Raw genomic sequence first — 16,228 nt, 5'->3', positions numbered from 1 at the left:
TTCTTGCACTCCATTTCCCTCGTAGGTACGTAGGGCCCACGTTTATTTGAAGACAATGTTGTTGAGTTCTCGGGTCTGAAACAATCAGACTCGAGACAGTGTTGTTGAGTTCTCGGGTCTGAAGCAAACAGACTCAAGACAGTGTTGTTGACTGTTGAGTTCTCGGGTCTGAAGCAAACAGACTCAAGACAGTGTTGTTGACTGTTGAGTTCTCGGGTCTGAAGCAATCAGACTTGAGAACTCAAAAACATTGGTTTCACATTGCTTCTTAACTTGATTATCAGGACTTCATATTATAAGTGTATTTGTGTGGTTTATTGTAATTTGAAGTCGGTTTGGACTGAATTTAATTTTGATTGTGATTTTCTGATTAGTTAAGGTTAAGAAAACGGATAATCAAGATAAATGAAAAACTACCTATCTCTAGCTATATAAACAATGATTATCTATGATTCTTGTTCTGATGCTTCACGTCACAATACTTGCTATCAATACTCATCTCTATATAAATCATTTTTTGTTCGTTTGTGTGTAGAAATGTGAATATTAAATTATCAATTCCCGAAAATACAACTGTTCCTCTTCCACTTCGTGTTGACAATATAAAGAAATTGTATGCTATCATCTTTCAAAAGACTTGATGTCTTGATGCATACAAGCCATGTGTTTAAATTCTAATGACAAGGGGAGAAATACAAATGATTAATATGATAAGGTTATTTGAATATTATCATATACTATCATGATGTAAACTGTACTAATGGTGGGGTTTCACTAATGATATCCATATCTAATATACACACACACGCACACATATCTATGTATATAAACACACACTCACATATTTCATATCTCCAACTTGGTTTTCACAAACTTCTGGAAAAGAAGTCTTTGGCACTGACATAAATCCCGATCTTCTTTCGTAATCAAACTCAAAAATGGCGAAAGCTTTTCTTGTTGTTCTCAAACTTTTAATGGTCTTACTAGCCCTCGGGTGGGTATCTATTTGGGTTCTGAAACCGACACAAATATGGACACGAACATGGAAGGAAGCTGAAGATGCTGCAAGAACTTCAGTTTTCGGTTCTAATGGTAAGATCTTCAAGTTCATATAGAAGCTATATATAGATAGATTAAGAAATTAAAAGCAAAAAGCCAAAATTCAAACAATTTTCTAACATGATCATACACCTACTTTCAGGTCTTGATTTCATTGTTTTGTCATTGCCTATTATCGTCTCTGTGATGATTGGATTTGTGTACATGCATTTCAAACCAAAGGAACGAAGACAGAGGTAAATGATAGATAATAATTAACTATGATTAAATTCGTTGATAATTACATGTAAATTAATGTTTTGGGGTGTTTTGCTTTGAATGTTAGAAGACAAGGGAGGAGTTTCATCACGGCTTTATCGAATCCAATTATCGTCAATGGTTTTGTGGGTGTTTTGTCTGCCATGGAAGCCCTTGTGATGTCCCTTTTCGTCATCTTTCTCGTGTGGACGTTTTACATACGCATCTCTAATGACTTCAACAAGATGATGCCAGTCAAATCACTCAAATTAAACATGTGAGTACTAAGAATATAAACAAGTAATAGACTTATGCAAGGGCCGAGCTACCTATGGGCCAGGGTATATATATATATATATATATATATATATATATATATATATATATATATATATATATATATTCCAATTAATTTATAAGGAACACTTTGAAAAAAATTTCTGGCTTCACCCCGTTAAATACGTGTGAATAAATGATGTTTATGATATTTAAGAAAATAATGGCATACTTGGAAAAGTGAAGGACCATGGCAGCTTGGGACCAACTAGAAAAAAAATGTCATTATCGTTATTATTTTAAATAAAAATTAATATATAATATATAATAAAAAAATAAGTCATGTACAGTTGTCCATTTTACCCTCCGTAACGCCAAAGACAAAACTAATTGAGTTTTTTTTTAATTTAGTAATTAACATTGGAAAGCCTTTGTTCCTCATATTTTTTCAATTAAAAAAAACAATAATATATAGCTTACGAGATTAAGTCAGATACTCATATAATATTCGTATCTGATAGGTGGCAATATAAGACATTTAGGATAGCAACACGGTTTGGATTGCTAGCAGAAGCCTGTCTAGGGTTGCTTCTATTCCCGATCATGAGGGCGATGACGGTATTTCGCTTATTCGGTATCCAATTTGAAGCATCGGTTCGATATCATATCTGGCTCGGGACCATGATGCTATCATTCTCCACTCTACATGGTGTTGGGACTTTATTCATTTGGGGCATCAAACATCAGATTCAAGACGAGGTAATCTACCTTATTTCTTCGGTTTCGCAAAATCTCGGGGTCAAATGAGTAATTTTTCAATTCGCCTTTAATATGACCCATAAATGATCATTTAAGATTTAAACACTTTAAAATAAAATTATTTCATGTTGGAGTTTTAATTCAAGGATCTATTGTTAAAAACAAAATATGAATAATTTTCCAAGGTCAATAATGATATTAATTATTAGTGCTTTTCGCTTTTTTGAGATGCATTGAATTTTAATTCAATGACAAAACTACAAAGAGAAAAAGGTGACATGATTGAAAAAGGCCAGGGTTTGACCTAAAAAGTCAAACTATGTTTCTTGTTTTTAGTAATGTTTGGTAAGGGTGTTCGCATTTCAATTACCTCAAACTTTTTTAGATTTCTAATTGCTTTTCAGCCAAAAAGCAGAACCCAAACTTAGACTCATTTTGCAGTTTGCGTTTAATTTTTGGTTTGGTTATCCAAAAGTAATCAACCCACAAAAAAAATGTAAAGAAAAATTAGTGGAAAATTCAACATCTCCACTTAAAATAGTACAAGTTGGTGGAGTTAACAGGACTAGACTTTATGTGTGTGTGTGTTTTTTTTTAACTTAATGGAGAGATATTCAAGGATTTTTCTTTTTTAGACTGTAGCTAATAACTAACTTATTTTCCTCTATATTTATATATAACATGTAGTTTTTTTTATTGTTTTTATGGGGAAAATAGATATGGAAATGGCAGAAAACGGGAAGAATATACCTCGCTGGCGAAATTGCACTTATCGTGGGATTAGTGATTGGGATCACATCACTTCCACAAATTAGAAGAAAAAGATTTGAAATATTTTACTACACACACCACTTGTACATCATCTTCATCATATTCTTCTTGTTTCACACGGGTGATCGTCACTTCTACATGGTGTTTCCTGCAATTTTTCTTTTTGCCATTGAAAGGTTGCTCCGAATAATACAATCAAGGCCACAAACATGCATTCTTTCCGCAAGAATTTTCCCTTTCAAGGCCATTGAAGTTATACTTCCAAAAGAACCAAGTAATTTATCTATCGCGTTATCAAAAGTAAATAAAGATAATTGATTTTATAAAAGTTTTGAATGACGTATATATGTATATATGCAGGCTTGAAGTACACCCCCACAAGCATAATCTTTATCAAGGTTCCAAGAATTTCGAAATTTCAATGGCATTCATTTAGTATAGCTTCAAGCTCAAGCGTTGATGATGATACGATGTCGGTTATCATAAAATGTGATGGGTCGTGGACAAATTCTCTTTATGACATGATCCAAGGAATGCCCGTTTCGGGTCTTAATCAAAAAGTGGAAACATGCATTCCGGTTTCTGTTGAAGGACCATATGGACCCACATCAACAGACTTCTTAAGGTAGCAAAGATAAGTTATCGTCACTAAGGCTAGAATTGTTACATATAAAATGGCAATTTCCTAGTTACAAAGATATTTTGGGCCTAGACGAGAGAAAAATGGACTCTTAAAATACAAAATTTTCATTAAGTTTTTATAATAAATCAGTAATCGAAAGAAAATTACTTGTTCTATCTTCTAAATATAATATTTTCCATAAAAAATTGGGTCCCTTTTAAAGATGGGTCATGGACGATCGTCTCTATCACTCACTTCTAGACATGTTTTCTAGGACTATTTATGAATTCTGATGACGAGGGCTGGAAAGGCATTTAAGATAAAGAGCAAGTCCATGTTCCACCTTTTTTCTGTAGGACAAAAAGTTGCAATTTTTGCCTCATTGACATTTATATTAGCCTAAATTTTTTGTAGTATTATATTATCTCTTTTAAATATTCTTTAAGGAGAATTGGTAGACTCCAAAATATATAGAGACGAACATGTCTAACATTAACAATTAAACTTTAACCGTACAACTTGGTCCGGTCAGTTTGTCATGTCATGTGGGACCTACGTATTGTAATTTGTCTTGTGTCTAACTTTGTAACACCATACTTTATGATATAATGTCTTTCAGTAAATACGATAGTTTGCTTTTGGTGGCCGGAGGAATAGGGGTGACTCCATTTTTGAGCATATTGCAAGAAGTTTCTTCCGCTCAAAATCATGGGAAAAAGAATTACCCGACAAATATACAACTCGTGTACATCACGAAGAAACGCAATAGCATCGGCATGCTCAATTCAATTCTACCTCTTCTCTCAAACAAAAATACCAAAGAGTTTCGTTTGAAATTAAAAGTATTTGTTACCCAAGAACCGAAATCCAGCACAACACTTGGCGAATTAATAAACGAGTTTTCTCAAGTGGAAACAGTCGATTTTGACACCGGGCATATAAGTTATTCTCCAAATGGATACGGGAGTTCACTCTTTATGGCTACTATTATCGGATTATCATCTATTTTATTTTTAGTTTTTTTAATCATTTTGAGCCATGTTTTTTTGCCTCAACCTAAAAAACCTTCTTCCAAAGAGAAAACCCAAACCCCCTCATCATTTGTGGATCTTGTTCTCACATGCTCGTTTATTCTATCCATCATCATTGTAACAACTATGTCGTTAGTTTTGAAATTGAAACATCTAAAGAAACAACCACTATTGATGGGGATTAACCATGAGGGAAAAGAAATGCAACCAAATTCCTTTCAATCAAGAAATCTTGATGATCATGAACTACATTTTGGAGCAAGACCCGAGTTCCAAGGTACGATTTTTTTTTTTAATGTTATTTATGCTATAAACAAAGATTTGCATTCTTGTAAGTACCTAATCATGTGTAAATTGAACAGAAATATTTTCGAAATTCCCAAATGAAACGGGCGGGTCCCACGTAGGGGTGTTGGTATGTGGACCGGAAGCAATGAAGGAATCAGTAGCTTCGTTTTGTCAATTAAGTTCTCAAGGTTCAATTGCTGGTGCTCTAAGAAAGAAGACATATTTCAATTTTCACTCCCTCAACTTTAGTCTTTAGGAAGAAAGAAAGTAACCTATTTATATATAGCTGAATAATGTGTATATTTGAAGTTATATTTGCTTTGTGTTATTGTTTTTGTCTTAATTAACTTTACTTTAAGTGTATTGAAAAGTTCTAATTTGATAAGTATAAAGTATTGTATGAACACAAGACTACATTAAGTGGGCTAGAACATAGAAAGAGCACCAACCACAGTTGACCTGAATTCTTTAATGAACAAAGATCAAGGGCCGATTTTATTGAATATAAATTAAGTAATCACTTCATCATTTTGACCAATTTGGCATCCTGAAATTAACCAAAGTTGGTATTTCTTTTGCCAGACAAATTACAGGAAATAGCAACATACCTATTATTTTTTTTACCCAATAAAGCCAATATACTTGCATTTATTTACCCATAATAGCAACCTAATAACATTTTTTCGATACAGAAATATGTAACTCATAATAGCAACGTACTTACAATTTTTTAATCATAATACATTTTTTTACAAGTAACAACATGTAACGAATAAAGTACAATACTCATATTGGTAAGAAAACACAAGTAAATTGCTATTATAGGATTTCAAGAAAAATCAATAATGAATAAACAAAGATAATATCAAGATTACCAAAAAAAAAAAAATACATGCATGACACCCATGAATCAATTCAATTTAGTAAGAAAATAGTACAGAATTTCAAGAAAAGTCAAAATGTATTGAACTAATAAACATATATTCCATCAAGAATGCCACAAAATAAACTCAACATACCCATGAATCAATCCGATTTTGCAAGAAAACAATACACAATTTCTAGAAAAAAATCAACATTTATAGATGTAATATACAAAGATGCCATCAAGATTGCCCTCAGTGTCAAACTGAAAGTATCAATATGTAATAGTAATACAATGAGGGCAACCTCATGGTAGCTATTTTGTAACAAAAATAAATAAATCAAATTGTAAAATATAACACAAAAAAAAGGCAAAATATAATTACATGATTATGGTAGCAAGAGTGGCATCCTCACCCAACAAAAGTGCAACCACCTCCTTCATGGTGGGCCGGTGTACCGGATCAGGGTGGCAACAGCTTAACCCTAGCTTCAAAACCGCCTCCATTTCCTCCACGTCATACTCCCCCTTAATTCTCTCATCTGCAACTGTAACCAACTTTCTCTCTTCATACTTCTCTCTAACCAAATCCACCAAAACCACATCCTCCTCTCTCTCCTGCCACGTTTCTATAGGTTTCCGGCCACATGCCACCTCTAGCACCACCACTCCAAAGCTGTAAACATCACTAGCGGTTGTCGGAGATGCAAGCATGGCCAATTCCGGTGCTAAATACCCAAGGGTACCCACCACTCGTGTAGTCCCAGGCTCTTCACCTTGTGTATACAGTTTCGCTAATCCAAAATCACCCAATCGAGCTCTCATATCAAACCCTAATAACACATTGCTTGATTTGATGTCTCTATGCACCACCACTTGTTCCCATCCATGGTGTAGGTAATGTAAACCCTCGGCTACATCTGTTAACACTTTCTTACGCCCTTCCCAATTTAAAACTTTTTTTGGTTTATCGAAGATCCATGTGTTGAGGCTTCCGTTTGGCATGTAATCGTAGACGAGTAATAATTCGTTTCCTTTTCTACACCAACCTCTCATTTGAACCAGATTCTTGTGTTGAAGTCTACCCATGCTCGAAATCTCAGCCATGAATTCTCGCAATCCTTGTTTTGAGTCGTGATTCACGCATTTTACAGCGACTTCTGTCTTGTTGGTTAATGTTCCTTTGTAAACTTTACCAAATCCACCTGCGCCGAGAACTTCCTTGTCTGAGAATCCGTTGGTGGCTTCTTTCAGCTCTTCGTATGAGTATCGATGAGGCCAATACTCAAGCTCCCAGTCTTCGATTTCATCTTCTTGATTTCTGGAGTTGTGTTTCAGCCAGACATAATAACAAACACCTAGCAGGCATAGAAAGAACGCCACTGAACCACATATTATACCCACCTTAGCTCCTGTGGATAAACCAGAATTTGAATTGGATTGAAGTAAGAAAACTGGTAGATTAGTAGTATTGATGTTTCTTGCAACGCCGGTGTCGCTAAAACTCCATGCCAGAACCCTTTGTGCTTCGACCCAAGTGGTTTTAGAAGCAGAAAATCCAACATACATATCAGAAGTTACGTAATTAGCAATAGCTGGATTGCGATAGGTGAGTAACGGTGTGATTGGCTTAGACATACCCGCTGGAGCAATTGTAACGTTGATTTCCGTTCTAGATCCATCGAATTCGATCCAAGCATGTATGTTTTGCCCATTTCGCATATCCACCGAAATGAAATTCCCTGTAGAATTGTAGTAACCGGCGCTAACTTTCACCTCTGATTCAATATTATTAAGGTCAATTCCGACGTGATTTCCATCCGTCTCGTTGAATTCCGTGTTTATACCGGTGTCGAACTCCACGGCAATAAGCGGAGCTACAGTTCGTGCCGCGGAGTTGGAGAACAATCCTAGATACTGACCGCCGATTGCTCCGTTGGGTTCGGTGGTGTTTGATAACACGAAAGTGATGCCGAAACCGGGGCTGGAGCTGATTTCCGGTAAGATTGAAAAGACGAACTGCGTGGAGAATACAGTAAGGTTACTGGATCCTTGCCGGAACATTTGAATTGGTGTTGAGTAGAAAGCTCGGCCGATTGACCACTGATTGGAGTCATTAGATAAGCGGATCACCGGTGGCTCGATGCGGGCGTCACGTACTAGCAGGAGGTTGGCGGTTGTGTTGAAGGAGTTGAAAAGGAAGTCCACGGCGGCGATGGGTGGTGATAGGAGGAAGAGTAGAGTGATTACAAGGCTTCCGGGATTCATTTTCGGAGAATAGTTGCAGATGGGAAAAGGGGTTTTCATACCTGAAGAAATTGTTTTACAGCAAATCTAGAAATTGTGTTTATTGATATCTGACTATAAGACATTCAAATCAAACATGGGCCAATGTCTCTTCAAATTTCAAAGTTGAAGATTTGGGTTTCTTTTATACGAATTAGATCTTGCATAGATAACATCTCTATCGGGAAAGCTCGCAAGTCATTTGCCATTTCAAAATTAGCAAGACCATTTCCAATTGTATACTTTTTTGGGTAAGAAATCATTATTCATCAACCGAATAATATGTAATTTAATACTCTATAAATATGAAAAATGATAATAATAGTTATTTTTTAAAAGTTTTTTTTTTACCATGAAATAGCTATAAAAGTGAAAGAAAATGACTAAAATAGCCTTAATTTTTGTATTTGGGGCATATGCTTTTCAAATTGATTTTGTTTTTTTTTTTCAAACTTCCAACATTTATAATTTTTTCATATGGACTTCATTTAAGTTGATTTTTTTTCATCGTTTTATTTGTAACAAAGACATTTCATTGACATATTACACCCCAATTTTGGATGTCACGAAGTCATATTTTTTTAGCGTATTCCAAACAAACATCTTCCAAGTTCACATCATAAGTTAGGTATTTATGAACCATCATATGAATACCACATAATGGATATTATCCCACTTGTGCATAGTAACAATTTTCCAAAAATCACTCATTGCCATGATATATCATAATGGTCAATCTCGTAGTGATATAATGATAAGCTCATATAGGAACCCATCCTAGATTGTATGCACATGTTAAATTCCCCAAATCATAAAACATCATTAAATTATAAAACATCAATTCATCATAAAACATTATTTCAACAGAAACATCATTTTATTGTAAAAAAAACATCATATCATCATAAAACATCATTTTTCTTTTAAAAGAAAACATTTTTAAAAGAGAATATCAATAAATCACTATAAATCATTTTATCATCATTTCAGCTTTTAAGGTAAACCCTTGTATTTTCCAAAATATTTTTTGTATTAATATTCCCGACTAGTATTTATGGAAAGCATGTAGCATGTAAGTAAACATAAGGATCACCAAAACGTTTCATGTCATATTTGCAAATCATATCATATGAAAACTTTTTAAAGGCAAGTTCATAGTTTAGGACATATGCTCTCGGTAAACTCGCCTTACTCTAATGCATAGCAACACAACACTCTTCTTCACTTGAATAAAACCTATTCAAACTTATGCTTCTATGTCAACACCTATTATCATCATCATAAGGTTGTCAAATGACCAATATACCCTTTTATAGCTTAACCCATCATTCTAAGTTCATAGTTTGGGACCTTCGTCAGCATGGGACTTGACAAGAGTTTCTTCAGCAATCAACTCGTGAACAATCGAATCAACAGTGGGAAGAGGTGTGTGATGCAAGATTGATCCATGCAAGCCTTCAAAATTTTAACGTAGTGCCACCTAGAACTGAACCAAACATTGCTCTTCCCTTTTATCAATATAAGGCTTAAAAGCCTTCAACACATCAGGTTCTGTAAGAGCCAACTAATCCCACAAATCCGACATAGATGCATAAATTCCTGAACACTAAGATTGTTCTATTGGAGGGGTCAAATATCAAACCCTAACTGATACTGCTTTGCAAATGTAGACAGAGTATACAGCCTAGCCAAGTGATCTCAAACCTCATTTGTTGTGTCATAATTTGCCAACTGAGTACCAATAGACCGGATAACATAATTATTAATCAAAGTAATGATATTAGAGTTATCAGTCTCCCATAAATCTAGTAAGGTTGCATAATTAGTAGTATTCTCGTCTATTGGTTTCTTCTTGTCACCTATAACAATCCCCCACATAGTCTTGCCTCGTCAGAAATTATTCATAGCATAACTCCAATAGGCATAGTTCTTGTCATCAAGTTGGATACTAATGGACTAAAGAAAATCATCTTTCAGGACCATATTTCCAATATCAGTCAAACGAGAATAACCAAAATAACAGTAAATACGAGTAACAACAACAACAATCAAGATCTCTAAATCAACAAAACTAACAGACGAAACGAAACCCTCGAAATCGATGAAACGAACAAATCAAATCAAACGGAATACAGAAACAAGCAAGAAAACCATACCCAAAAGACCAAATCAGTCTCCCATCGATCCTCGCAACATCGTGTCTACTACAACTCGCCCCCAAAAACAAAAATACAGATGATCAAACCCAGCTCTGATACCATGCGAACTATCAAGACATAGAACAACTAGGGTTTTATATTATTATCAAAGGAGAAGTACGAGTTATAATGAAAGGAAAAGTCATAATATATAGACTAGCTAATTAAGTTTTCTAGCTATTGAGCCAACATAAAACCCAATACAAAATAAAGACCAAAATCTTATTAGGCTAACAATATGTACCAAAAGTAAAATGATTCTTATGACCAATACACAACAAAACATGTATGAGAGAAAATAATAACAAAATATATTTGCATTTTTCTCTTTCTCAACTCAAGAACACGAAAAATACTTTTTAAATAGGGTAAATTAAACGGATGGTCCATGTGGTTTAGGGTAATCTGCATGCTTGGTCTCTAACAGTTTTTTTTTAACTCAAATCATCCCTACTTTATATTTTTGTTGCACACCTGGTCCTGTCCATTCTAAAAAGACTGATTTACCCTTACTGATTTATTTTTATTTTTATTTTTAATTATCAGTTAATTAAATATGAAAAAGTATTAGTTAAATATTATATTGGTTTGATTCAATAACCCACACCACCCCGTCATCATCTCCTACCCTCCTACTCACCCACCCTACCCCTACCATTTTCTTTTGATCCTTCTTCTCCGGTGACCATTCTCTTCTGTTCCATTCATGGTCTCCTCCATAATAAAAATTCAACACCTTCACAAAAATGCAAAACTAAAGCCTAAATCTACAAAACTCAAAATCAGTGTTATCTTAAACAAATCAATAACAATAAGCAAAAGTGAGATCGAATCAATCAAATTCACAGGTTAAATGTATCTTGATAAAGAGTAGGTTCTTAAACAACTTCCAAACCCAAAAAAAAAAAATCAGATTTTGGCTTCTAAATGATTTCCAAGCACAATGTTGCTCTAAATAAATTTTCACTATGTTTGGATCTCTATGAGGAATGAAAGGGAGTTGTTATATCTAATTCATAACCCATAGCACAACCCATAAAAAACATGTTTATAAGGCAGTTGATTATTTTGATGGAATGAATGAAGTTCACATTTCATCCAAATTGACAACCAAATAGGCGTCGGAGTTTCATCGACCGGATTTTGTCCATTTTATCTAAATTTGAGCTATCAATTTCTATGAATCAAACAAACATTACCTTATGTTATGTTGTATGAGTTTTTTGAAGAATAAAAAAATATAATTTATATTTTTGTTTTATTTCAAAGAGACCCAGGATTAGGTTGGCCACCCTAGCAACATTTGGGGGCTTAATGAAAAGGTCTTGATTTACTATGTTTCTTGCTTGGTCTCTTTACTATGACTTTTTCATTACTCATTACATTAGTGTCAACTTCACATGCACAATTGGGACAATTGGGACCATTAGCCCAACTTGTGGTTCGACTGACCAAATTTAAATGGATGAGATCTTTAAGCATCGACATATATTGATAATTAATTTGACCATATTTAAACTCATATATTGTACTCAAAACCTGTACACTAAAAATTAAGAAAAATTAATTAGAGATATGAAAAAAAAAATATAGGAAGTGTTGGTTTTTCTAATTGAACGATCAAGAATGAAATTGATGTTAAGATTGTGAAAAGTTGGGTGAATGCTTCTAAATTTACATTTTTTTTTTTAAACTGCAAAATATATAAAAGGCACAACTTCTTAGAAAGTAGCTAACACGAGAGCAAAATAACGGGTACAATAACAAATTACAAAGCAAAATGAAACACAAGGGCAAAACAACAAGTACAAATCTACAATAACAAATTACAAAGCAAAATGAATAAGATTATAAGAATAAAGGACGAAAAACTCAAGTGTTAGGGTATAAATTGATGGTCAAAGAAGCACTTAATACACTAATACCCCGTTCCCGAGTTCAACTTAAGAAGAGAAAGGAAAGGAAATGGGTGGAAATGAGAAGAAAATAAAAGAAATTAGTGTTCCCGAGTTTCATTAAAGTAGAGAATTGAAAGGAAGTGGAGGGAAATGAGAGGATCACTTTCCCTCCTAACTTTCCTTCCGATTTGGGAGGATTTGGAAAGAAGGAACAAAATGATTCATTTTCCTTCCACTTCTCTCAAACTCGGGAACACAAAAGAAAATTTTGTTTTCCTTTCCTTTCTCTTTTTTTCTCTCGTGACTTTCTTTTCTCTTCTTTTCTTTTCTTTTGTTAAACTCGGAAGTCGAGTTTTATTTTATAGTCAAACAAAAATAATCATATTGAATTAATTAAAATATCTCTCTCTCTCTTCTTTTTTTTTTTTTTGGAACGGCAAATCCAATATACTCCTACACTACTCCTAAATTTCCACCTATGTCTTTCACGAGACTTGAACCCTCAAGTTCAAGGAGAGAAGGTAACACCGGATACCGCTAGGCTAGAAGCACTTTGATAATTAAATATCTCTTGACATTTATTTCTTTTAAGAATACGTCATTAAATTCTGAAGCCTTTATAGCTTTAACAATTTATCCCCGAGAGTAATTATTTAATTATTATTTTCTACACATTATTATTTATATTTTAAAAAGTTTTTAGAAAATCATTCATGTGATCATTTTTGAAAAAAAAAATCTATCTAGTTTTTTCATAATACAACGTAATTGTAATTTTATGTATTGTTTCATTAACAATGTTGCGGAAATTTAACAAAAAAAAAATTCTAAACTAATAGGGTAAATGGCACAAAAAAAACACTATTTTTACATAGAAATTCGATTTTGACATCGTGTTTTTTTTTGTCAATTTTGACACTGTGTTTTCTAATTTGTTACAATTCTGACCACTTGATCGGTTAACCAGGTTACATGCTGACGTGGCATGACGACGTGTCAATTTTGATGACGTGGCATGCTGACATGATATGCTGACGTGTCAAAATTGATTTTTTTCCACAAAAAACACTAAGTTTTCACTTTTTTTCGATTTTGACACTAAGTTTAATTTTTTATTTCAATTTTGACACTATGTTTTTTTTGTTCCAATCGAACATCATTTATCAAATTTTGTTCAATTTTGTTTATTTTCCATTTGAAACCGTATAAATATATTTTTTTTTATTACATTTTAAACCGTATAAACATATTTTTTTCGTTTAAAAACCACATTTTTATTTAAATACAAGGTGATTTTTTTCTTACATTCAAAGCATTAGTGATATCATGAGAATCAAACTAACCATAAGCTTCTAATAAGATGTAAAAATTTGATGGGTTGCAAACTTGATATCCGAGTTTTTATCGACTACACGCCTCCAAACCTCCAAACACATTTTAAAGTTGCATATTTAATATAAAATACAATTTGTATATAACTAATACATATTTATACATAAAAATATGGTTTGAGTGTAAAAAAAATAATAATAAAAATTTTATACAAAACTATGGTTTTTAAATGAAAAAAAAATGTATTTATACGATTTAAATGTATTTAAAAAATATTTATACGGTTTCAAATAGAAAATTGTCAACATTAAACAAAATTGGAAAAAATGATGTTCGATTTGGAACAAAAAAACATAGTATCAAAGTTGAAAGAAAAAATTAAACTTAGTGTCAAAATCGAAAAAAAAAATGAAAACTTAGTGTTTTTTGTGAGAAAAAAAAATTCAATTTTGACACGTCAGCATATCATGTCAGCATGTCACGTCATCATGTAACCTGCTTAATCGGTCAAGTGGTCAGAATTGTAACAAAATGGAAAACACAGTGTCAAAATTGACACAAAAAAACACGATGTCAAAATCGAATTTCTGTGTAAAAATAGTGTTTTTTGTGCCATTTATCCAAACTATACAAGACGAAGCCAACATGCTAGAAGAAAAACATAAAGGAAAATTATTGGTTGTAGATGTGGTGAGATGGACATTCTTGTATGACATTGGTGCATGGTAAAAGCAACAATGGGAGGATTATGACGAGCAAATGATGGTCTAACGATGCAAGGATGAAGGTCATTGAAAAAATGAGTTTCAATGAAGGATAACATGAGAGTTGGTCAGCGATTGAAGGCAACAAAACAAGGTAATGCCAAAAAAAAAAAGATTTTCTTAATTGTATGATACCAAGTTAACTTAGAAAAAAAAATGAACCCTCTTGTAATATTCTACTATTCAATGTATTGAATGAGAATAAATATGTACCATAATAATTTTTGGCCCATATTTCTAGTCCAAAGGAAGACCATTCTCTCTGTTAAAGATTTCTAATAAGATTTCATATTATATATATATATATATATATATATATATATATATATATATATATATATATATATATATATTAAAATTATCCATCCTTAGCTACAGTAAAGTAGCTAAGGAATGGCAAAAATGGTCCTTTAACAATAGGTGAGCAACCACTTTTTTTTGTTTGTCAAATTGCCCCATTTATATTGATTTTTGACCGGTTAATGGCTACAATTACAACGTGTCTTCCACCGCCCCTGTACGCCAATATCAATGTCATTCGTGTCACCTACTCAAATACAGAAATACAGAGTACTCTTCGATGCTTACTCTACCCTCTGCTTCCCCACCGCCAACCTTCTACCCTATGCATACATACAAGCTTCCTCCAACGTTCTTCTACCCTCTACTCCCTACACCGCTGCCCTAGAAACAACATGCTTCTTCGAATTCTGTCGTAACCCTTTCAAGTCACCACCATCTTCTCCAATAGCATCCGCTCTACTTCTCCAATAGCATCCGCCTTACGCCAGATCTTCTCCAATAGCATCCCCATTCATCCACACTAACCAACAATTGCCTATTTTATAAGGTACCTGAAGACATGGAGATTGGGCTAGAACTAAATGAAAATAGGTAAGTATCCAGGTTCAATGTATCTGGTTTTTATGAAGCAATAAAACCCTCAATGTGAGTGTGCATAGTGTTGATGCTAGATGATTCTGGTTTGTATGTTTATTTATTTTAAGAAAAAAAATTGCATTGATAACCCGATGCTAATGGATGACATGCCTGGCTTGCTCCCTGAACTTAGACCATATCAAAGGTGTGCAACTTTCTGGATCGTCTTGATTATGGTTTATATGTTATTTTCTTAGTTCATCAGTGGATGTTTTGGATAAATATATCCTTGCTTCTTTGTTGTTGTTCTGATTGTCTTGATTGCAACGTCAGTCGAGTTTAGCATTGTTGAACATTGTTATATGTATGACTATCTATCAAATGTCTAAACTAACCTTATAAAGGAATTGTACAGGTGAAGAACCCTAAAAGGGATTTACCTTTGGGAATTGAGGATGTATTATCTATATGCTAACATGTTATACATGTTAGTGAACCGAGAGTCCACTATTTCACTCCATACGTTTGCTACAAATTTCTAATGATAATATGTATATTTTTCAGGTTATGGAGGTGCATTACTTTCAAACTTGCAAGTTTTTTTAAATATCATTTTATAGATTTCATGTTTCTGCTAACAATTGTCATACTACATTGTTACCAGTTTACCTCAAAGCATATTGTCATGATAATTCAATACTCAACATCCGTTCTTGTCATTCATAACATTGGTCATCAGGTTATTAATTAGTTTCGTTTCACCCGATTCCTACAACTGAATTCAGATTCCAATCCTACTCAATGACTCATCAACAATGAATATTCTCTTTCTTTCTAAATGCCTTCAAGGTGTTCGATAAAATGTCTAAGAGAAAGAAAACGCATTTCTTATCAATTTCAGGGACAATTGGGTTACACATGGGAGCTAAAAACCACCGAAGGAGGTCATCGTCTCCATAATAT

At 33.5% G+C, this 16,228-nt stretch overlaps 2 protein-coding genes across 3 annotated transcripts; one reads left to right on the top strand and one right to left on the bottom strand.

Moving 5' to 3' along the window:
- The first annotated feature begins 738 nt into the window (after nt 1-738).
- FRO8 (ferric reduction oxidase 8) lies at nt 739-5,386 on the top strand. 2 transcript variants are annotated; one of them, XM_079000107.1, is made up of 8 exons: nt 739-1,092; nt 1,202-1,295; nt 1,385-1,573; nt 2,094-2,331; nt 3,049-3,376; nt 3,463-3,727; nt 4,344-5,032; nt 5,118-5,386. In XM_079000107.1, exons 1-8 carry the CDS (start codon nt 939-941, stop codon nt 5,297-5,299), a joined length of 2,139 nt encoding a protein of 712 aa, XP_078856233.1. In that variant the 5' UTR covers nt 739-938; the 3' UTR covers nt 5,300-5,386. The 2 variants fall into 2 exon arrangements, with proteins under 2 accessions (XP_078856233.1, XP_078856234.1); XM_079000108.1 differs by having other exon boundaries at nt 741-1,092; nt 1,388-1,573.
- Nucleotides 5,387-6,101: 715 nt separating this feature from the next.
- LOC145052304 (Concanavalin A-like lectin protein kinase family protein) lies at nt 6,102-8,435 on the bottom strand. The gene has a single exon (XM_079000106.1). The coding sequence runs from the start codon at nt 8,213-8,215 to the stop codon at nt 6,290-6,292; it is 1,926 nt and encodes a 641-aa protein (XP_078856232.1). The 5' UTR covers nt 8,216-8,435; the 3' UTR covers nt 6,102-6,289.
- Nucleotides 8,436-16,228: the final 7,793 nt, after the last annotated feature.

Source organism: Lactuca serriola, chromosome 5 (assembly GCF_051521515.1).
Source record: "Lactuca serriola cultivar US96UC23 chromosome 5, Lser_US96UC23_V15, whole genome shotgun sequence".
Taxonomy (NCBI): Eukaryota; Viridiplantae; Streptophyta; class Magnoliopsida; order Asterales; family Asteraceae; genus Lactuca; species Lactuca serriola.
Note: the sequence above shows the minus strand (reverse complement) of the source record. Positions and strands in the feature narration are given on the sequence as shown.